The 17,324-nt window shown below is 40.6% G+C and overlaps 1 protein-coding gene across 2 annotated transcripts in view; it reads left to right on the top strand.

Annotated features, from left to right (window-relative positions):
* KSR2 (kinase suppressor of ras 2) overlaps window positions 1-17,324 on the top strand; it is a 360,999-nt gene that overhangs the window by 267,522 nt on the left and 76,153 nt on the right. For both annotated transcript variants that reach the window (XM_075273321.1, XM_075273328.1), the window contains exons 12-13: window positions 5,312-5,378; window positions 12,025-12,073. In XM_075273321.1, the coding sequence (XP_075129422.1) occupies window positions 5,312-5,378; window positions 12,025-12,073 (116 nt within the window). The remainder of the gene's footprint in view (window positions 1-5,311; window positions 5,379-12,024; window positions 12,074-17,324) is intronic.

Raw genomic sequence — 17,324 nt, forward strand, 5'->3', positions numbered from 1 at the left:
GCAGCACACAGTGACACTTTCCCACTAATTGATGTGCGTTCCCTCCAGTGGGCACCTGCTCCATCTTTTGCCCCTAGAGTCCACCCATTTACTGCATCTCCTGGCATAACAGTGGATGATTCCCAGTTTACCCACATGAATTATTTTAGTTTATTCATAAGCGACGACCTCCTCAATGAAATTGTCCTTCAAACGAATTTATATGCCACCCAGTACATAACCCAAAAACCTTCCTCTGCCCATGCCAAAGATTGGACACCCACAGATCTAGTGGAAATGAAAAAATTTTGGGGCCTCACCCTAAATATGGGTATTGTAAAAAAGCCCTCAATCAGATCATATTGGTCAAAAAGTCCCGCACAGTCAACCCCAATATATTCGGCAGTCATGTCCAGGCTTCGCTATGAGCGAATAATGAGGTTCCTTCACTTCAGTGATAATTCACAGGCCCCCCCAAGTAATGATCCAAACCGTGATCGGTTATTCAAACTGAGACCCCTCATAAATTATTTGAACCACTCCTTTTTACAACATTACACCCCAGAGCAAAACGTCAGTGTGGACGAATCCCTCCTTAGTTTTCACGGCAGACTGAGCTTTCGCCAATATCTCCCTTCCAAACGGGCAAGATATGGCATAAAGCTATATAAGCTTTGCGAAAGCAGTTCTGGCTACACCGCCGCCTTCAGAATATATGAGGGACGAGATAAAAAAATTAATTCCCCAGGATGCCCCCCAAATTTTCCCATCAGTAGTAAAATAGTGGTGGAGATAATGCAGCCCCTGCTACACAAAGGGTACCACTTGTATTGTGACAACTTCTATTCAGGTGTGGCCCTATTTAGACACTTGCATTGTGCAAACACAGGAGCATGTGGAACCATGCGCAAAAACCGAATTGGTTTTCCGCAGCAGCTAGTGGGGAAGGGCATACAAAAGGGGGAGTCCTGTTCTTATTCTTGTGAGGAGCTGTTGGCGGTGAAATACAGAGATAGGAGAGATGTATATGTGTTGAGCACAATACACCCCACAGGAACAGTGGCAGTGAGGGAAAGAGGGGCAACAGCAGACAAGCATAAGCCAATAAGTGTGTCCGAGTATAACAAACACATGGGGGGGGTGGATTTAAGTGATCAAATCTTACAGCCCTATTTGATAAAAAGGAAAACCAAAACCTGGTACAAAAAAGTGGCCATCTACCTAATACAAATTGGAATTCACAATGCCTTTTTACTTTATAAAAAGAAGGGAGGCACCGACAAATATCTGGATTTCCAGGAAAAAATAATTCACAACCTCCTTTTTGACCCTCAGGACCCCATAGAGAACCCCCAGTCTGAAAATGTCAAACGACTAACTGAAAGGCATTTTATCAGTCTAATTCCCTCCACAACAACACGAGCTAACGTGCAAAAAAAATGCTGTGTCTGCGCCAAAAATGGGCGACGCAGAGATACCCGTTACTTTTGTCCCTCATGCCCCTCACAACCAGGCCTGTGTATTTCTTGTTTTGAGAGATACCACACTGTTGTTCATTATTAGAGCTCTTCCCCAGAAAATATTCCACTTCTAATTTTGTGGTTGCCACCAAGCCCCATTTTTTGCATAAACCTGCAAATTCCTATTGTTATAAACTCTAAATTCCCTAAATTATACCCCTAGATGAATACATTGGGGAACAAAAATACTAATTACATTTTTTGCATAAACCTGCAAATTCCTATTGTTATAAACTCTAAATTCCCTAAATTATACCCCTAGATGAATACATTGGGGAACAAAAATACTAATTACATTTTTTGCATCTTTTTCAACATTTCACAAAAAATCTGGATACTCTAAGAAGATGCTAAAGCACTTATTGAATGCCTGCAAACTATTCTAGCAAAATCTGGCCTACAAAATCCAATTAGCGCTCCATCCGTTCTGAGAGCGACCGTGTGCCCGTACATTTGGGTACCAGCACATATGGGGTATTGTCACGTTCGGGAGAAAATGGGTAACAAAATGTGGGGTGCAATTTCTCCTTTAACCCCTTGTGGAAATGCTAAATTTGGGGTAAAGCAACATTTTATAGCAAAAAATGTCATTTTCCCATTTGCTGGGCCAATTCTGTGAAACAACTGTAGGGTCAAAGTGCTCAATATACCCCTTGATAAATTCCTTGAAGGGTCTAGTTTCCAAAATGGGGTGATATTTTGGGGGTTTCCACTGTTTTGGCACTTTGGGGGCTCTGCAAAAGGGACATGATGCCTGCAAACTATTCTAGCAAAATCTGGCCTACAAAATCCAATTAGCGCTCCATCCGTTCGTACATTAGATTACCAGCACATATGGGGTATTGTCACGTTCGGGATGAATTGGGTAACAAAATGTGGGGTGCAATTTCTCCTTTAACCCCTTGTGGAAATGCAAAATTTGGGGTTAAAACAACATTTTATAGCAAAAAATGTCATTTTCCAATTTGCTGGGCCAATTCTGTGAAACTCCTGTAGGGTCAAAGTGCTCACTATACCCCTTGATAAATTCCTTGAGGGGTCTAGTTTCCAAAATGGGGTCATTTTGGGGGGGGGTTTCCACTGTTCTGGCACTTCAAGGGCTCTCCAAATGCAACATGGTGCCTGAAAGATATTCCAGCTAAATTTGCCCGCCAAAATCCCAACAGCGCTCTTTCTGCTCTGGACCTTACAGTGTACCCATACATCACTTTACAGCCACATGTGGGGCATTTCTGTAGTTGGGGGAAAATGCGTAACAAATTGTGGGGTGCATTTTCTCCTTTAACCCCTTGTGGAAATGCAAAATTTTGGGTTAAAGCAACATTTTATAGCAAAAAATGTAATTTTCCAATTTGCTGGGCCAATTCTGTGAAACTCCTGTAGGGTCAAAGTGCTCACTATACCCCTTGATAAATTCCTTGAAGGGTCTAGTTTCCAAAATGGGGTCACATTTTGGGGGTTTCCACTATTTTGGCACCTTGGGAGCTCTGCAAATGGGACATGGTGCCTGCAAACTATTTTATCAAAATCTGGCCTACAAAATCCAATTAGCGCTCCATCTGTTCTGAGAGCGACCGTGTGCCCGTACATTAGGGTAACAGCACATATGTGGTATTGTCGTGTTCGGGAGAAATTGTGTAACAAAATATGGGGTGCAGTTTCTCCTTTAACCCCTTGTAAAGATGAAAAATTTGGGGCTACAGTAACATTTTATTACGAAAAAAGTAATTTTTCATTTTCACGTCTCAATGGTAAAAAAATCTGTGAGACACCTGTAGGGTCAAAGAGCTCACTATACCCCTTGATAAATTCCTTGAAGGGTCTAGTTTCCAAAATGGGGTCACATTTTGGGGGTTTCCACTATTTTGGCACCTTGGGAGCTCTGCAAATGGGACATGGTGCCTGCAAACTATTTTATCAAAATCTGGCCTACAAAATCCAATTAGCGCTCCATCTGTTCTGAGAGCGACCGTGTGCCCGTACATTAGGGTACCAGCACATATGGGGTATTGTCGTGTTCGGGAGAAATTGTGTAACAAAATATGGGGTGCAGTTTCTCCTTTAACCCCTTGTAAAGATGAAAAATTTAGGGCTACAGTAACATTTTATTACAAAAAAAGTAATTTTTCATTTTCACGTCTCAATGGTAAAAAAATCTGTGAGACACCTGTAGGGTCAAAGAGCTCACTATACCCCTTGATAAATTCCTTGAAGGGTCTAGTTTCCAAAATGGGGTCACATTTTGGGGGTTTCCACTATTTTGGCACCTTGGGAGCTCTGCAAATGGGACATGGTGCCTGCAAACTATTTTATCAAAATCTGGTCTACAAAATCCAATTAGCGCTCCATCCATTCTGAGAGCGACCGTGTGCCCGTACATTAGGGTAACAGCACATATGTGGTATTGTCGTGTTCGGAAGAAATTGTGCAACAAAATGTGGGTTGCATTTCCACTTTTAACCCTTAGTAAATGTGTAAATTCTAGGGCTAAATGAATATATTAGTGATAGAAATTGAAAAATGTAAATTTGACCTCCATTTTGTTTTAATTGCTGTGAAATGCTGAAAGGGTTAAAAAACTTTCTACCTGCTGTTTTGGATTCTTTCAGGAGTGCAGTTTTTAGAATGGGGTGACTTATGGGGGGTTTTATTACAGAGGCCTTTCAAGTTCCCTTCTGAACTGAACTGGTCCCTTGAAAATTGTGTTTTGGAAATATTCTTGAAAATTTGGAAAATTACTGCTTGACTTGTAAGCCTTATAATATCTGAAAAAATTTAAAGAGTGATTAAAATTTGATTGCAACATAAATGAAAGACATGGTTAATTAGATTTATGAAAAAATTTGGTTGGTATGACTCTCTATTTGGAAGACTTGCAATTTCAAAGTTTGAAAACTGCATTTTTTTCGAAATTTTCGCCAAATTTCATATTTTTTAATAATCAAAGACATAACATACCGACCAAAATTTACTATTGACATGAAGTACAATGTGTTATGAAAAAACAATTTCAGAATCACTTGTCTATGTTAAAGCGTCTCAAAGTTATTGCCATTTAAAGTGACACATGTCAGTTTTGAAAAAAAAGGCCTGGTCTTTAACATACTTTTGGGCCTGGTCTTTAACCGGTTAACAGGTGCCACTCCACAGTTAGAATTTTTTATCTACCATTCACCACTCCTGAGCAATCAGTGAAGGGTGTTTTGGTGCCTAATATGATAATTAATCCTTTCCCAACATTATGGCGGTTGCCGAATCTTTAACGATGGTAGCTGCACTGAAGCAAACAAGCCTCCATAACTGCTGGGACACAACTAAGACCCAGTGCTAATGCTTGTGTTCAGAATTCACTTTGATCACAGGTATTGCTTTATGATATAGCCCCCTGAGTTGACTGAAGTAGACAAGAGGCAGAATTCTAAGCTCTAACATGTCCACCTTTACTTAGTTGGTGTCGAAGAGCTGAGAGTAACTCTCTCATTCAGTGACTGCATATAGCACATCAGGCAACAGAAAGTACTGCACTGATAGCTTAGGAATGGTGGGGGGCTAGAAAAAAAATTCCAAGTGCTGTGTACAGTGCAAAGAGCTAGAGTTGGTGGAGATGGTGAAAGTCGTCTTTGAAATGGCTCACACATTGATGTCTAAGGATTCTGGAGTGCTGCTTTTTTATACTTTGCAGTAGACACAAATATGTCTTGAGCATGCTGCCAGGTCTGGTGGATATATTGTCAGTAGTTATCTTTGTTGAAAACTTCCTACTGTATGTAGTTTTCACTTGTAAGAGTTCTTATTTTATTTTTTTCCTGTAGATGTTGTGCCTGAAGTCCCTCCCCGAGCACCTCAAGTAATCCTTCATCCTGTGAACTCTAATCCAGTGTAAGTGTTCTTAACACGTTCCTTCTTTGTTCATGTTTTTTACACTCACGGGTTAGCAACCAATAAATACAGTGTCTACATGAGTATATGTGTGCTATAGAAAGTATTATGTTATCCACCTCGCTGGCTCTTACGTTGTCGCATAGAAAGGGATCAACTCCCACTGTGACATTTATTTCTTAATGGGGCATATTGAAGGGGATTTTTGATGTTAATAAAATTTAAATACACAAATCAATAATAATAAGGAAAGGATAGAATAGAAGAAAATTCCCAGGTTGGTGGTGCTTATATATGCAAGTCACTAAGTGTTAAACTCCTAAAGTTAAAGGAATTCAGCTGAAAATAATTGGAATCCTTGGAATCTTCTGGAATTCTGTTCAGACTTGGATACTAATAAGAGGCAATGTACTTTAAAGAGGACTTTCATGTCCTTGAGCACATGCCGTTTTATATGCCGCCAGAAAGTCGACAGTGCGCTAAATTTAGCGCAATGTCGGCTTTCCTGTTATGTGCCCCGGTATTGCTGCTGTTACCGATAGCTCTTCACTGTCAGAAGGAAGTTCCTGACAGTCTAGCTGGGAATTCCCCTCCTGACAGTACTGTGTTTAGTGCTATTTTGCTGAGCAGTGAGGAACACACCCATCCCTCAGTACTCGTCTATAGATGAGTACTGACAAGACGGGGGGGGGGGGGGACGTTCCTCAGTGTCATGGCTGGGTGGTAAGGAATGCCCACTCACAGTATAGCACTGCACACAGTAAAGTCAGGAGAGGCATCCCCAGTTAGACTGTCAGAAACGCCCTTCTGACAGTGAAGAGCTATCGGTAAATGCACAGATAACTGTTCCCCCGGGGCACATAACGGGAAATCCAACAATGCACTGAATTCAGCGCATTGTTGGCTTCTAGGAGTATATAAAACTGCATGTGCTTGAGGACATGAAAGGTCCTCTTTAAGATCAGGGCCCCACATGGTGAATATATAGCAAAAAACATGGGTGTTTAAATTCTGGTTAATCCCATCCACGCATTGCAGAAAGATATCTACGGCAGAAAACTGTAGTGCTTTTCTAAATCTTAGCATGTCAGTTATACCTATGGAAACGCTGGTGTTTTCCGTATCATAAAGACAGAAAGTCAGCAGACAAAAACTTGGTCTTTTCCACGTTTTTTGGCAGCGTGGGGCCTTGGCTTAAATGTGAAGTGATGGCTTTATAAAGTGTTTCCCAGGAGTGACCAGCGATTCTGCCTGATCGAAGGTGAATCTAAAGCGAATAATGTCCATGAGCCAAATCTGAAGAGTCTTTAGCTTTATTTTCAATGATCTTGGTTACAGATACATACAGTTAGGGCCAGAAATATTTGGACAGTGACACAAGTTTTGTTATTTTAGCTGTTTACTAAAACATGTTCAGAAATACAATTATATATATAATATGGGCTGAAAGTGCACACTCCCAGCTGCAATATGAGAGTTTCCACATCCAAATCGGAGAAAGGGTTTAGGAATCATAGCTCTGTAATGCATAGCCTCCTCTTTTTCAAGGGACCAAAAGTAATTGGACAATGGACTCTAAGGGCTGCAATTAACTCTGAAGGCATCTCCCTCGTAAACCTGTAATCAATGAAGTAGTTAAAAGGTCTGTGGTTGATTCCAGGTGTGTGGTTTTGCATTTGGAAGCTGTTGCTGTGACCAGACAACATGCAGTCAAAGGAACTCTCAATTGAGGTGAAGCAGAACATCCTGAGGCTGAAAAAAAAGAAAAAATCCATCAGAGAGATAGCATACATGCTTGGAGTAGCAAAATCAACAGTCGGCTACATTCTAAGAAAAAAGGAATTGACTGGTGAGCTTGGGAACTCAAAAAGGCCTGGGCGTCCACGGATGACAACAGTGGTGGATGATCGCCGCATACTTTCTTTGGTCAAGAAGAACCCGTTCACAACATCAACTGAAGTCCAGAACACTCTCAGTGAAGTAGGTGTATCTGTCTCTAAGTCAACAGTAAAGAGAAGACTCCATGAAAGTAAATACAAAGGGTTCACATCTAGATGCAAACCATTCATCAATTTCAAAAATAGACAGGCCAGAGTTAAATTTGCTGAAAAACACCTCAAGAAGCCAGCTCAGTTCTGGAAAAGTATTCTATGGACAGATGAGACAAAGATCAACCTGTACCAGAATGATGGGAAGAAAAAAGTTTGGAGAAGAAAGGAAACGGCACATGATCCAAGGCACACCACATCCTCTGTAAAACATGGTGGAGGCAACGTGATGGCATGGGCATGCATGGCTTTCAATGGCACTGGGTCACTTGTGTTTATTGATGACATAACAGCAGACAAGAGTAGCCGGATGAATTCTGAAGTGTACCGGGATATACTTTCAGCCCAGATTCAGCCAAATGCTGCCAAGTTGATCGGACGGCGCTTCATAGTACAGATGGACAATGACCCCAAGCATACAGCCAAAGCTACCCAGGAGTTCATGAGTGCAAAAAAGTGGAACATTCTGCAATGGCCAAGTCAATCACCAGATCTTAACGCAATTGAGCATGCATTTCACTTGCTCAAATCCAGACTTAAGGCGGAAAGACCCACAAACAAGCAAGACCTGAAGGCTGCGGCTGTAAAGGCCTGGCAAAGCATTAAGAAGGAGGAAACCCAGCGTTTGGTGATGTCCATGGGTTCCAGACTTAAGGCAGTGATTGCCTCCAAAGGATTCGCAACAAAATATTGAAAATAAAAATATTTTGTTTGGGTTATGTTTATTTGTCCAATTACCTTTGAGCTCCTAAAATGTGGAGTGTTTGTAAAGAAATGTGTACAATTCCTACATTTTCTATCAGATATTTTTGCTCAACCCTTCAAATTAAACGTTACAATTTGCACTTGAATTCTGTTGTAGAGGTTTCATTTCAAAACCAATGTGGTGGCATGCAGAGCCCAACTCGCGAAAATTGTGTCACTGTCCAAATATTTCTGGCCCTAACTGTAGCTGCATCATTTGTTGAAGTTTCAACAAACTTCAGTTGAAGTTTATTTGCATAAGTTTAAGTCTGACTATTTTGTATTCTATTATGTGAGGTTCTCAAGTTCTTTTCTCAGCTGGCATCTTCCAGGTCTGGATTCCATAAATATGCTATGTCCATCCTTTCGACTAATGATGAAAACATAAAAAGAGATTTAGTGTTTAGCTTGAGAGACCAAATAACATAAGAGATATAAATTAATCCTCCGGCAGGGTGCAGTGTGGGCAGCTGTATAAACAGAGAAAATAAAATGAATTGGCAATAACCAGGGCTGCGACTTCTGTCTTTTCTTCATTTACATTTTATCTTTAGTACCACTACCTGATCTTGCCAGTATTCAGAATACGCTTTATCAGGTTTATTTAATAAGGTTACCTAAAGCAGAACGCAAACATGTTCATCTTTGCTCTTAGCAGGTTTAGGAACTGCACAGGTTTGATAAATATTCTGTGTACTTCAATCCTGTTTGCGAATATTGATATCTTCTTTACTTTGGCATACATTCTCTGCCGTTATTTGAAGCACTGATATGGCTATTCACATTCGCATTGCTATGTATTACTTTTTCTCCTTTAACAGCAGAATGTCCGCAGCATTTTTCATTTTAGAAGTGTAAAGAATGACAGAATACTGAACTAACTCAGTATATTATCAAGTGCAAACAGATTTGTTTAGTAAGGAAAATGTCTACTTTGACATACATCATTAAGTAACAACGCTATGTGTATATGGTATATAGGGGGTCGTGCTATGACAGCCATTTTATCCATTATTAATCAGCTGTTGTGGATGCCAGCAAAAGATATTTACGACAGTCAGTGTTTCTTCTTAGCTGGACAGTCTGGAAAGGAAAAAGTTAAAGAAGACCTGTCAAATTCCAGACATGTCTATTGTAGGAAATAATTGTATTTTTCATGAACATCTTTTCTTAGAATGCTGTGCTTTACCCCTGTTATCGCCCCTAGAAATTTATGAGCAAATTGATATCTGGATGTTATCGGTTGGGGTGTCTCCACACAATCTGACAATTTCCAGTCATTGCTGAGATTGTATATACACACCACCTCACCTGGTAATGCCCAGTTGGATGTTACCGATTAGGGGTGTCCATATACAGTCTGATAGTGTCCAGTCATTGTTGAGATTGTATATACACACCACCTCACCTGGTAATGCCCAGTTGGATGTTACCGTTTGGGGGTGTCTATATACAGTCCGATAGTGTCCAGTCATTGCTGAGATTGTGTATACTCTCAACCTCATCTGGTAATGCTCATTTGGATGTTACCGATTGGGGGTGTCTCTACACAGTCTGACAGTGTCCAGTCATTGCAGATTGTATGAGATTGTGTATAGACGACCTCACCTGGTAATGCCCAGTTGGATGTTTATTTATAAGCTTCAAAGGGGAATAACAGAGGAATACTACAATGCAAAGTTTTAAGAACTCCATCATTGTTATTTATTGAAAAATGCATTTAATAATTCAGAAATTTTAGGGAAAAACTTCAACTTAGATATTGGGAAGGAGTAGTTTAAGGCAGTGTTATGAATCATTGTATAATTAGAGATGAGCGAGTACCGTTCAGATCAGCCGATCCAAACAGCACGCTCCATAGAAATGAATGGATGCACCTGGTACTACCGCTTTGACGGCGGCCGGCCGCTTAACCCCCCACGTGCTGGCTACGTCCATTCATTTCATCGGCTGATCCGAACAGTACTCGCTCATCTCTAATAACTATAGTTTTCTATATATGTAAAGGTTATAGAAAGGGAAAGGAGCAGCCCATTCCAAATTTCCTAGGTAGAACCAGTATTTTGCCAGAGGTCTTTGCAGCAGGATCTGTCTCAGTGACAGAGAAATAATATTTTACCTAGCTTAGAGTCAGATCACTTATTTTACATTGTTATATAAAAAAAGTTATTTGACAATGGGTCTATTTGCGTCATCAAGTTCTACTCTTTGTTTTGTGCATTGACATACACATCAGCCATAGAGACCTTATGAAGATTATCTATGGCTGCCCAGTTTGGCATGCTAAAATAGGGCCAAACTGGAATTATATTTAAAAGCTTATATGCTAGTTATGAGAGTATCCAGCCCTATACGTCCGCTATATCTGGCACTCTCATTGAAATGAATGGAATAGTGAACGTGCCAGTCCAACCACTGCTCCATTAAGAATGGGGGACCACAATTTGATGGGCATCGGAACGATCGGATGCCTCCTATCTAATTTATTAAGATGGGAATACCCTTTTAACATAATAGAGGGAAAGCTAAAAGCATATTATATACCCTACCTTACAGTGCTGTAGGTTTACTGGTGACAGGTTCCCCTTAAAAGGCGTCAGATTGTATTATTTCTAAGCATGCATTTATGATATATACAAGAGGCATTAAATAACTTCACGGGAATGTATAGAATGAGGACATTTTTCACTGAAATGACTGGCAATGGAAAGAATGCATCAGATGAACAAATGAATGTTTTCCGTGGATTAGGAGTAGTTCTGAGTACATTTCCTAATCAGCTTTACTTCTCAAAGCAAATACTTGACTTTACCTGCATGAAAACACTAGAAATACATGCCGTGTATGTGCCAGAACCATTCAGTAAGTCGTGAATCTTGTGATGCGAACTGTTACAGTCTATTCACAGCCTGCCAAATATTAAAAAGAACAAAAAAAGAGAAAAAAAAAACCCATCTGATCCAAAAAACGATCAGAGATAGGAGAAAGGGAAGTAGAGGAACTATAGCTTTCATTGCGATTGCGATAACAAATATTGTGCACTTTTCCAACATTCTCCCAGACATACTTTAAATGTCGATGATTTTATTAAACATTTTTTCTCATCTGCTGAATCTTTAGTGAAAACAGACAAAAGTACAGCAGAAAGCCACAGAGGTTACCAGCAGATCAGTGGAATGATATTCACTTATGTAAGAAACATCCGTCCTCTGTGCCAAGACAGAAGTGGAATAGAAGAAAAACATAAAAAAAACACTCATTTCACAGGAAAGGATGCATGGGTGTGGAAAACTTGATTATTATCTCAAAGTCTACATTGTTTCTACAGAGACCAGGGTATTGAGCAAATTGTTGCCTCTTACAAGTAAAGCAAAGCAAAGAATGGAGCCAACCTCTACCATAAGCAAGTTCATATATTTGGCCTGTACTTATGTCTCTGTGTATTGTACAGGGAGAATACAAGGAGCAATGTCATGTACACTGTCATGTGTGTCAGTGACACAAATGATGTACATGATGATTGTAAAAGCACACAATAATGTCACAATAACACACACCAATTTATCTAACAAAGTTGCAGAACAAATATAAAAGCAGTGATGTCATCGGTGGGGCGGAGCTTGTTACAGATTTTGCATTTAAGCTCAAGAGCTTTATGTGATGCTATAAAAAAAGTACACATTAAAAATTTTAGAAAACTGCACACCTTAATGTACTGATATGTTCCTGCTAGCGCTTCTGACTTTAATAAGCAAATTTTGTCAGTCACAAATTCTATTATGTTAATTGTCCTGTTCCCATGACATCATCCAAATATCAGTAATTATAACTGAATTTTTTATTATCTGTTCCAGTAATGAAGGAAATCCATTACTTCAAATTGAAGTGGAGCCAACATCGGAGGTAGAATAACAATGTTTGTGTCTTGAAGGACAGCAAAGTGTATTGTTGTTTTTTGTGTTATTACTTTTTGCACCATATGCTACATATATTCAGAGAACATATAGTGTAATATAAATTTCTGCATAGATGTATTCATAATCTAACTTTGGATTTTGTATCAAAGAATCTCTTGAAATACTGGATCAGTGGCAGCTGCCATATTGGTAATTGTGACCTCCTGTATCATGAAAGTGAACAGATCGATGAATGTCTCTAAAACAGCCCAGGATCTCACCCATAGGCATCTTTTTGCCCATAGGCAGTGGAGTAGACTTGTCTTACTATTCTTCTGCCCTTAACTGTGGAAGAATAGTTAAGCATTATAGAGAAATTGTATTGAACATACAGTCTGAAATGTGGACAGCAGGTTATAGAGCAGGAGCTGAGCAGATTGATATTGTGTATAGTTTTCTATATGATATATATAGTCCAGTCACATTATTGTGACCACCTGTCAAAATCCAGAATAACCACCTTTCGCAGAGAGGACCACTGCAGGACATGCAGGAAGAGAGGGGATGTTGTCATGATGTTCACTGAGATGTTGAGCCATGCCAACTCCAGTGCCCTGTCCAGCTGCGCTAGATTACGCGGTTGAGCATCCATGGCGTGAACAACCCGATCGAGGTGGTCCCACAGATTCTCAATTGGGTTTAAGTCCAGGGGAATTTGCTGGCTGAGGGAGTACGGTAAACTTATCCTGGTGCTCCTCGAACCACGCACGTACACTGCGAGCTTTATGACACGTCGCATTGTCCTGCTGGTAGATGCCATCATCCTGAGGAAAAACAATTTGCATGCAGGGGTGAACATGGTCCGCAAGGATAGATACCTACGTGTGTTGATCCATCGTGCCTTCCACAATGATGAGTGCACCCAGATGGCTGATGACACGTGCCTTCTGTGATTGGTTATTTAATGTTGACGTCAAAAGTAGGCGGTGGTCACATTAATATGACTGGACTTTGTATAACTAGTATTTTTTTCATTTTAATTGCCGTTTATCCTGGGTGGGGTGAGCAGTCTTACTTATTGAGAGACAACCATCTCTGTATGTACATTTATGCAATCAATGCTTTCAATTAACACTAAGACTATCTACTGGACTAAAAGCACTGAACGAATTATACTGAGTTTTTACCCACAAAATGAAGAGGACCTGCTGCCCACAGATTGAACTGTTCAGATAAGGTCAGATTGAACTGTAGTAGAGACATTTAGAAGCAACAGGTCATGAGGTAAGGTCCATCTGCCTTCTTATTGTGTTACCACTAGGGCTGTATCCATACTAGGAGACCTCATTCAAGCGTCCTCACTGACCCTGCGGTAACACAATTAGCCCTACGTTAATTAGCCCTAATCCAGCCCTACGCTCTGGATTCTACACAGATGGACCTTACCTATTGACCTGTTAATTCTTAACGTCTCCACTACGGTCCACAGATCTGACCAACTGGGCAACCATACACATTTTTCTCCATGGTATATGTTCATATTCTCCTGACGAAGAGTATTAACCTGAAACGTTGTACTATGTACATCATTGAATTGTATTAAGAAGCATAACCACTTTTGGAGTGCAGTTCTACTTCTCTTTTCTCCTACGTTGTTGAGTGGGGTGGTAGTCAGACCCTCATAGAATGTGCTCCCAGCACCCCCTTACGACTAGAGATGAAAGAACACTAAAATGTCCGAGGTTCGAAATCCGATTCGAACAGCCGCACACTATTCGACTGTTGAACGGATTTCGAACCCCATTATAGTCTAGGGGGGAAATGCTCGGTTCAGGGGTAGGCAAAATTAGATAAAATTATTCTTACCAAGTCCACGAGTGACGGTTGGGCTGGATTCTCCTTGAAGTCTTCTCCGGGCGCAGCGTCCCCTCGTCTTCTTCCGGCTGGAATTCACTCTGCCTAGGCATTGGGGCCTAGGCAGAGCCGACTGCGCATGCGCAGTCGGCTCTGCCCGGCCCGACGCCTGAGCAGAGAGAATTCCAACCAGAAGACGCCGCGGGAACGCTGCACGGAGAAGACTTCTAAAGGTAAGAGAAGAACCAGCGTTGATTGGCAGAATGTATAGCATTCTGCCAATCAACGCTGGTTCTGCATCGAACCTTAAACTTCGAACAGCTAGTAGTGTTCGATCCAGTACAAGTATTTCGAATACCGTAGTATTCAATCAAACACCTACTCGATCGAACACTACTCGCTCATCTCTACTTATGACCTATGTGCTGCCTATACATATCCTGTTATATAGCGCTTTGTTTTTTCTTTTTTTGTGTTAATTTTAAAGTTTGGAAATTCAGATGCCTTTATTGAGTAATCTCCAAATTTGAGAAAACAATGCAACTGAAATAGGGCTCCTGAGGGCAATACTATGATTTTATTTATTTATTTATTTATTTATTTATTTATTTTTTTAGATATGACCCCCTAAATCCTTTGAAGTACTGCCTGATTTCTCAGCAGGGTAGTTTACTGATCATTGTACTGTCATGTGGTCTTATGCAAAACCCAAAGAACCAGTACCACAGCATTTCCCAATATGAAATATTAATTTTTTTTAGTATTTTTGTTTGAACAATTCAGCTCAATAAATATTAACTCATAATGCCGGAGGAGCGCACATTGATGATTGAAAGAAACACAAACAAAAGATGCATATTTTAGAATGATAAACACATTTAGTGGCATATATTTTACAAGAGCAGATATAACTATGAACTGGACATAAATATGCAAATAAAATAAATATTCACCAAAATATTGTATATTCCTCTACTTATTATTCTGAATTTATTTGGTATATATCACTTTAACAGAAAGTCTTTTTCAAGTCTGCTTTAAATCAATGTTTTAGAAGGATAAAAGTTGGTTTTTTTTTTAGATAGGATACTCTAGCATTCATCTGTCAGTTGTAGGGCGACCCAGCAGTAAGCGTCACTACAGGGAAATTTACAGCAACCACATTGACCATAGGACCATAGTCTGGAGAAGACTCATTGTCACTGACATCTGTTTATGGATGTGATACAGATATAACATATAGAAACATTTATGTATGGAGAAGTAATCTCTACAGAACAGGAAAAGGCAGCCTATAATTAGGCTTAGTGCCCAGTGTAGACTTCAGGATTAAAAAAAGTATAAATAATGACATTTAAAAAACAAAAACAACACCAAAACTAACATAAAAAAATTGATTTAAATGGAATCTGTCATCACAACAGTCCCTTTTCCACAGTCAGATAGTCAGGGTTCATCTGAATAAAATGCTCTTTTGTGCCTCCTTTGCAAAGCAATTAGCCTTTTTCCTGATATGCTAATAAACTGCTTGGTGCTATGAGAACATCATTGGAAATCTCACACTAAAGGGCTTTCCAATGCCCAATTCGTCTATTCCTGCTCTTTCGCAGTGGTGTAACTAGCAAAGACTTTTGACCTGGGCCCCACCCCACCCCCCACGGCATAGCGCCCCCTTTCCTGGCCCCCACATGGTATAACACCCCATTTACACACACTATAATTTCCCAATGGGCCTCTAAATAGTATAAGGTCCAATAGCAGCCCCTCCACACAGTATAATGTCCCATAGCGGCCCCTCCACACAGTATAATGTCCCACCATGGCCTCTGCACACAGTATAATGCTCCATCGTGGCCGCTGAGCACAGTATTATGCCCCATAGTGGTTACTACACACACAGTATTATGCCCCATAGTTTTCCATGCACAAATTATTATGCCCCAAAGTGGCCCCTGCACAAATTATTATGCCTCACAGTGGCCCCTACACACAGTATTTTGCCCCATAGTTGACCCTGCACACAGTATTATGCCCCACAGTGGCCCTTGCAAACAGTATTATTCCCCATAGTGGCCCCTGCATACATTATTATGTCCCAGAGTGAACCACTCATGAACTATTATTATACTTTGGGTTTTTTCAGACCCCAGAATATACTGATCAGAGACCCAGGGGAGGATATAAGCATAAAAAAACAATGTTACTTATCTCTCCTGGTCTCCAGTGCCCTCCCTTCTGCTTTCGATCCTTTTCAATGTTGGACCAGACGTCACTGTGGCCCACTTGATGTCTTGGACATCACCAACGAGGCCTGAAGACTACTGGAGCACAGTAGAGAAAAGTGACAGTGTTTCTAATGTTCCCTCACCTCCCATGACCCTCTGAAAAGACCCCAGAGTGTATTGATAGTAGTGTTTGTTGAAGTTCACAGGCCCGCAGCCTCACCTACCGATCCCTGCTCCTGCTCACAGCCGCCTCTTCTTCCCCTTCATCCCTCCAGGAGGCCCCAGCGACATGATATGGGATGCTGAAGGGGAATTGCAGGTGGCTGTGAGAAGGCGTGGGAATCAGTTAGTTAATAGGGCCCATTACTTGCTGGGATTACGCCAGCAGGTAACAGCCTATTAAAAAAAAACAAAAAACATCAGGGGCCTGCCTGGTTCCCCAGTGTCCTGGGTCCTGTGACAGCCGTTACTGCTGCTATCCCAATATTTATACCACTGCTGCTCGGCCCTGTAAATCCTAACAGGGAGGTAGCTCTTTGATGTGATGAGACAAATGGTGGCAACTCCATTAATGTATCAGGAAAAAGCTAATATCTTTGCAATGGAGACACAAATTGGGTAGTCTAAAAAAACATTTTATTTGTGTGATTCTGATTGTCCTACAGTAGGGAATGTTCTGGTGACTGATTCAGCTTAAACAATAGGTTTTTCAATATAAGTGATGAATTACAAGAAGGTCGATCTGCTGGAACCTCTAGTGATTAAGAGAACAGAAGTCTGCAAGAGGACCTCCTGTATAGAGTGGTAGTGGGCATGCTCTGCTGAACTTCTGAGATGGCTATCTCTAGTACACAAGTGGTGCTAAAAGTGGAAAAACAGTTTTAAAGGGAATCTGTCACCAGACCCCAGTTTGTCTACTAAGTGCCCCCAGAAAGAGGTTAGGGTCTCCTGAATCAAACAGTGTATCCCTTTGTGAATCGGTGCCACCATGGCTAAGATTTCACAGTTTTTGATAATATGCAAATGAGCTCATCAAGCAATGAAGGTATTTAAACTCTCTTCTTTGTTGTAATGGGAAAGCCCTCATTGCTCCAAATAGCTCACTTGTATATTGACAAAAACTGCAATATCTGAGCAATAGAGGCAAGGGAAAAACACTGTTAGGTTAAGGTTTAACCT

Source organism: Leptodactylus fuscus, chromosome 1 (assembly GCF_031893055.1).
Source record: "Leptodactylus fuscus isolate aLepFus1 chromosome 1, aLepFus1.hap2, whole genome shotgun sequence".
NCBI lineage: Eukaryota > Metazoa > Chordata > Amphibia > Anura > Leptodactylidae > Leptodactylus > Leptodactylus fuscus.